General features: G+C 50.2%; 1 protein-coding gene across 1 annotated transcript; it reads left to right on the top strand.

The window, feature by feature from the left end:
• The first annotated feature begins 985 nt into the window (after positions 1-985).
• LOC119334608 (transcription factor TGAL3-like) lies at positions 986-4,522 on the top strand. The gene is made up of 10 exons (XM_037607142.1): positions 986-1,131; positions 1,345-1,433; positions 1,590-1,657; positions 1,756-1,956; positions 2,044-2,127; positions 2,233-2,292; positions 3,003-3,080; positions 3,165-3,210; positions 3,422-3,693; positions 3,788-4,522. The coding sequence occupies exons 1-10, from the start codon at positions 1,097-1,099 to the stop codon at positions 4,184-4,186; spliced, it is 1,332 nt and encodes a 443-aa protein (XP_037463039.1). The 5' UTR covers positions 986-1,096; the 3' UTR covers positions 4,187-4,522.
• The last annotated feature ends 2,322 nt before the right edge of the window (positions 4,523-6,844 follow it).

Here is a 6,844-nt window from a genome sequence, read left to right as displayed (position 1 = left end):
TCATGATTGAAGATGAGTAGATCAAAAGTTTTCTCGCAAAAGAAAAGAAAAAAATATACCCCCTCAAGAAGTGCATGAATGAACCGGGTACATATGAACCCACTTTAAAAAAAACTAATTTCTAACTGCTAAAAAAATCTGAAAAAAGTTGCATGGGTACGTCTCCATGTTCTCTGTGCATGCATAAAGTTTCACATACAAAAAATTATGTTGTGAAACACTATTTAGAAGCACTGGAATTTGTCTTTTTTTACGAACACAAAATAAAATAATTTTTTTTATAAAACTTTGTGTCGTGTACACACATTTACGAACATGTATGCATGATATTTTCTTTTGAATTCTTTAATATTTTAAAACATGCTTAAAATGCATTTTTTTTAAAAATGGGTGGAAATGCCCATGGGTTCAGGGGTGCCCTCTCGTGCCCCCTCCCACTTTTCATTGTGCTCACTGCCGTACTGTGTTCTAGTCAAAGAAGAACTGAAGTTACAACAGTGCTACACCCTACCTAGGACCAAACAACAATGGCTACAAACCTATTATAATCCTGCCCCTACCACTACCGTCACCATCAACGCATAGGCGTAATACTAGCTACAGGCGTACGACGGCCTCAGTTCAAGATGGCCACAGCCTTTACACTGCCCCATCCATGGACGCATGTGCCCGGGAGCCCCCTGCACACGCAAACGCGCTCGCATACAAAAGCTTACACCATAGCGCTGCCTGCCTGCCCAGCCATCTCGGCTGATTGACGCCTGATCTCCGACGGAACCCAAAGACTGGACCGATGGATGGACAGATGGATCCCTCTGACATGCACCGATGGACACGTCCGGATCATCATCATATCTTTTCATTTCCATCCGATCCTACCCCCCTTCAATTCTCCCACGGCCTTCCAATCCCGCCTCCTCCTCCTCGTCCCGCCATTATAAGTGGCAATGCGCATGACACACCATGACCACGCGCCACGCCCACGCAACAGTTGCAACAGTCCGAGTCCCCATCCATCTCCCAGCTTGCTCCCGGCGGCGGCGGCGGTGACGGTGGTCCTCGTCCTCGTCGTCGACCCTGCCTCCTCCGGCCCCCGATGCATCACCACCCTGGGCCTTTCCACGTCTTCAGGTAACCCGACCCACGCGGCTACAGTAGCGGAGAAAGCGATCGCCCATGTCCGGTAGCGCAGTTATACTATTGCCAGTGGCCACCCAAGCTCGGCTCGTCCTTTGTTCTCTTGCGCTGCGAGCTCTGTCTTCTCCCTTGGACCGGCCCGCCCCGCGCGCTAACCCTTTGTTGCCTTGCGCGCGTCCGTGGCCGCGCCCCTCGTGCTGCTTGCAGGGCGGAGCGTGGCGTCACGGCTGGATACCACCACCACATCGGAGATGGCGCCGCGCAGCTCCCCCCCGAGCTCCTCCACCACCCCCGCAGTGAGTAGCGCCGCTTCTTTATTTTCCTTCGGAAAGGGGCGCCCGCGGCACTGCCGCTTGCATTCCAAGAACTATTCACCCTGCTCCTCGACCTGCTCTTGGATCTATGCCTGCGCGTCCTGATGTATGCGTTTGCTTGGCCCTGTGACTATGAAGGCCCCAACCCCAGCTCCAAGTCCTCCAGCAACGTCACCGTCGCCAACTTCCCGTCGCTCGCCAGTCCGGTGAGTGGGTTTCTTGCGAGCATTTCTGGGGTTCTGGCTTTGGTGAACTCCGGCGTGTCCAGATTCTTCAATCTTGTGTTTGACTATTATTGTGGCAGCATGGAGTAGTGGGGTCGTTGGGCATGGCGACGCCGGGAATGGCATTTGCGGCGGCGGAGGGCCGGTTCTGCACGCCGAGGGCGGCCGTGCAGCAGCTCGAGAACTGGGGCGACTCCCTCTCCGGCATCGTCGTCACCAGCCCGCTCACCGAGACCTCCACGGACCTCGACGACAGCGGCGACAAGCACCACGCCCTGATGGTGCCCGCTCCTTTCATATCCTCTCGCTCTTGGTCAGTTAACTCGCCCTACTCGCCATGTAATGCGGTTTACTGCTGTTGTTGACAGGGCGGTGGTGGCGCCGGCGGAGGGGCGCATTCCCAACGACGGGTGGGGTGTGTCGATTCCTCTGAAAGAACAGGAGATGAGAAGGTACCAATACCATACATATACATGAATCGGATGCTCGATGAAATATGATCTTGTAGGTAGCAAATGTGGTTGTAATTCTTACGTATGAGCGACTGTGATTTGCAGACCGCACGGAGGCTTGCACAGAACCGCGAGGCGGCCCGGAAAAGCCGCATCAGGAAGAAGGTGAGCTGATCCCTCCCATTATGTAGTCTGATTCATTTGTTCCTGTCGAATAGAAAACGGCGGCCAAGTGATCCGTGGATTCATTTGGTTGCCACTCACAGTAGGGCTGCTTGTTTATATGCAAATCTTGCATGCCATTCATTCCTATGTGTTTTCCTTTTCCGGCATATGAACTATATTTCGTAAGCATTTTTTGAAGGGATTTTCCTAAGCATATAGTACTAGTAGTACTACTACTACTCCAATTAGTATATTCTTATGGTCAATGTGGGCACCACCATTTCTACTTGAAGGATGCAAGAATACTAGTAGTATCATAGTAGAAGCATCTTTCTTGGAAAGCTAGCGTCACATTCTGAATTTGCTCATCTTAGTAGTATCATAGTAGTTCTCCTTGTGTTTTGACTTTATTGATTACTCCCTCCGTTCCGAATTACTTGTCTTAGATTTGTCTAGATACGGAGGTATCTAACACTAAAATGAGTCTAGATACATGTATCTAGACAAATCCAAAACAAGTAATTCGGAACGAAGGGAGTACCTATTTGTAGCACAATAAGCTTCGTAAATATTCCTGTTAGAGGGAGTCTTGGTTTTGCTATGCTGATTTACATGGAGTACAACACTCTGCATCGTTTCATGTAATTTGTTCTTCTGGCCTTTATATGCACGAACGTGACGATTTAAGCCTTTTCTTTTCCGGTTTGAAGGCTTACCTAGCGCAGCTGGAAAGCAGCCGATCCAAGCTGACGCACCTTGAGCAAGAGCTTCAGAGGGCAAGGCAGCAGGTAAATCCTTGGATGCCAGTCTGCATTTTTAACACCGGTCTGTGGTCAATGGTCATTGATTGATCACCTGGGCATTTATCACAGGGAATCTTCATTGCCGGTGGTGGCTCCGGTGACTGCTCAAGCCGAGGTAAATGATATTTCCAGTGCTCACATTTTTATTCATCACGCAATCTATTTATTCCCATGCTACTAGTTTGAACATGCTGTTGCACTAGTGATTCTGCAGCGCAGTTCTGTAATGTTGGTACCTCTGCTTCAAATTTGATATGTAACATATGTTGACAGATCAGTAGTAGCTTTGTTTCTCCATTTTAACTGAAGAAAATGTGGTGTTGCAGGCGCCTTGGCGTTCGATTTGGAGTATGCGCGGTGGCTCGACGACCACCAGCGCCACATCAACAACCTGAGGGTGGCCGTGATCGCGGACATGGGCGACGACGAGCTGCGCATCCTCGTCGAGTTCGTGCTGCTGCACTACGACGAGTTCTTCAGGCTCAAGAACCTGGCGACCAAGTCCGACGTGTTCCACGTCCTGTCGGGCATGTGGATGAGCCCCGCCGAGCGGTTCTTCATGTGGCTCGGCGGGTTCCGCTCGTCGGAGATCCTCAAGGTAGGTACTCCAGCCAGCAGCCTTCATTGCCACCTAGACCTTGAGGGACCTTGATACGACATCCATGGATAATCTGGGACGATGACACGTTCAGGTACTGGCCAGCCACCTGGAGCCGCTGACGGACCAGCAGCTGATGGGCATCTGCAACCTGCAGCAGTCGTCGCAGCAGGCGGAGGACGCGCTGTCGCAGGGGATGGAGGCCCTGCAGCAGGCGCTGTCCGAGACGCTGGCCGCGGCGGCGGGGGCCGGGCCGCTGGCCGGCGCCGCCAACGTGACCAACTACATGGGGCAGATGGCCATCGCCATGGGGAAGCTGAGCACGCTGGAGAACTTCCTCCGGCAGGGCGACCTCCTGAGGCAGCAGACCCTGCAGCAGATGCACCGCATCCTGACGACCCGGCAGGCCGCCCGCGCGCTGCTCGTCATCAGCGACTACTTCTCCCGGCTCCGCGCGCTGAGCTCCCTCTGGCTGGCGCGGCCGAGGGACTAGCTGGCGCGGATGGAGTCGGCGGCGTTCGATCGGCGACCGGCTGCGATGCGAGGGAGACGCCGCCCGCTCACTGAGCTGCGAATTGGATCCTTCGGAGATTTTGAGTAATGCTAGTGGCTAGTATATGTAACCGAAATGTTGCACGGGACGCTGGATGGCTGCTGCCGAGTAGTAGTGGACAACTAGTAGCGTAGCCGTAACAAGTGAGATGTTATCTAACTTAATCCATCCGGCCGGAGTATTAAAGGGGGAAAGACGTCGTTGGAGAACACTCTTGCTCTAATATGTTAAAACGGCATGACTCCAACGTAAAGTTGGTAAGTTACAGTTTTAAAGTAAAGATAATGCAATGAGCTTAACTCTTTGAATAGGATTCTATCAAATCATTTTAAGTCTAAACATTAGGACAAATTGCTAAACTTTAATCTAAGGTTCATAGAGAAGGCACTCAAGGAGAATTCTGCAATGTTATCCATTCGATTTACTTGAAATCGATGTCAGGATAATGAGCCAATGGTTTCATGTGAATAAAGCACACACTTAAGACCATCATGTAGATATGTCTTTTAAACCGTGGAATACCTTAATAGTCTAGTCAATGGATGGGAAGAGTCACTTACCTCAACTTGATGCATTCAAGGATTCTGAGTGGTTCAGCGTAATCTTTAAGATATGCGAGTCTTAAAAATAGCTTCCCTGTGTCACTTATAGTGCACATAAAATCCAAATGTCAACACAAGACCATATATCAGATTTTCTGTTTTCCTCACCGGGGTATTTAAGAATTTTAGGGTTTGTCTAGGGCACATCTAAATGTGTTATAGTTATTGCACATCTAAGTGATACAATCAAGTATAGAAAGGAAAAGAAAAAGGCAAAAGAAAATTATCACACGAATCTCCGCATAAGATCAATGCCATAGGATTTAGATGTGCAATACTTATGTGACGCCCCCGATTCAATCGTATACTAATCATACACGCAAACGTGTACGATCAAGATCAGGGACTCACGGAAAGATATCACAACACAACTCTACAAATAAAATAAGTCATACAAGCATCATATTACAAGCAAGGGGCCTCGAGGGCTCGAATACAAGAGCTCGATCATAGACGAGTCAGCGGAAGCAACAATATCTAAGTACAGACATAAGTTAAACAAGTTTTCTTTAAGAAGACTAGTACAAACTGGGATACAGATCGAAAGAGGCGCAGGCCTCCTGCCTAGGATCCTCCTAAACTATCCCTGGTCGTCGTCAGCGGGCTGCACGTAGTAGTAGGCACCTCCAGTGTAGTAGGAGTCGTCGTCGACGGTGGCGTCTGGCTCCTGGGCTCCATCATCTGGTCGCAGCAATCGGGTATAGAAAGGGGGAATAGGGGGAGCAAAGCAACCGTGAGTACTCATCCAAAATACTCGCAAGCAAGGAGCTACACTACATATGTATGCATTGGTATCAAATGGGATAAGGGTATCATATGTGGATTGAACTGCAGAAAGCCAGAATAAGAGGGGGATAGCTAGTCCTTTCGAAGACTACGTTTCTGATAACCTCCATGTTGCAGCAGGAGAAGAGAGTAGATGGTAAGTTCACCAAGTAACATCGCATAGCATAACCCTAACCGATGATCCTCCCTCATCGCCCTGTGAGAGAGCGATCACCGGTTGTATCTGGCACTTGGAAGGGTGTGTTTTATTAAGTATCCGGTTCTAGTTGTCATAAGGTCAAGGTACAACTCCAAGTCTTCCTGTTACCGAAGATCACGGCTATTCGAATACATTAACTTCCCTGCAGGGGTGCACCACATAACCCAACACGCTCGATCCCATTTGGCCGGACACACTTTTCTGGGTCAGGCCCGGCCTCGAAAGATCAACACGTCGTAGCCCTACCTAGGCACAACAGAGAGGTCAGCACGTCGGTCTAAATCCTATGGCGCAGGGGTCTGGGCCCGTCGCCCTTTGCACACCTGTACGTTGCGAACGCGACCGGTGAGCAGACCTAGCCTCCCTTATACAAGAGTAGGCGTTCCAGTCCAACCCGGCGCGCGCCGCTCAGTCGCTGACGTCACGAAGGCTTCGGCTGATACCACGACGTCGAGTGCACATAACTGTCCCCGCGTAGATGGTTAGTGCGTATAGGCCAGTAGCCAGACTCGGATCAAATACCAAGATCTCGTTAAGCATGTTATTTTGAAATAACCACGGACGCCGACCAGGGCCAGGCCCACCTCTCTCCTAGGTGGTCTCAACCTGCCCTGTCGCTCCGCCTCAAAGTAACAGTCGGGGGCCATCGGGAACTCAGGCCCACCACTACCTGGATGGAGCCACCTGCCCCTTCAGCCCCCATCTCCAAACAATATCACCGGTAATGTAACAGTGTAAAGTATATAGTATATGCCCGTGATCACCTCCCGAAGTGATCACGGCCCAGTTGTATAGCATGGCAGACGGACAAGAGTGTAGGGCGACTGATGATAATCTAGCATCCTATACTACGCATTTAGGATTGCAGGTAAGGTATCAACAGTTGTAGCAACAATGACAGGCTATGCATCAGAATAGGATTAACGGAAAGCAGTAACATACTACACTAATCTAATGCAAGCAGTATAGAGGAGAGTAGGCGATATCTAGTGATCAAGGGGGGGGGGCTTG

This window comes from Triticum dicoccoides, chromosome 7A, assembly GCF_002162155.2.
Source record: "Triticum dicoccoides isolate Atlit2015 ecotype Zavitan chromosome 7A, WEW_v2.0, whole genome shotgun sequence".
In the NCBI taxonomy this organism is placed as follows: Eukaryota; Viridiplantae; Streptophyta; class Magnoliopsida; order Poales; family Poaceae; genus Triticum; species Triticum dicoccoides.
This window is presented reverse-complemented; position numbering and strand designations above follow the sequence as displayed.

Bases quoted from the DNA above. Each gene is read 5' to 3' on its own strand.
- LOC119334608 (XM_037607142.1), top strand. From the start codon at position 1,097: ATGCATCACCACCCTGGGCCTTTCCACGTCTTCAG. The intron at 1,434-1,589 runs GTGAGTAGCGCC...GTGACTATGAAG, and splicing joins GCTCCTCCACCACCCCCGCA to GCCCCAACCCCAGCTCCAAG. The intron at 1,957-2,043 runs GTGCCCGCTCCT...TGTTGTTGACAG, and splicing joins ACAAGCACCACGCCCTGATG to GGCGGTGGTGGCGCCGGCGG.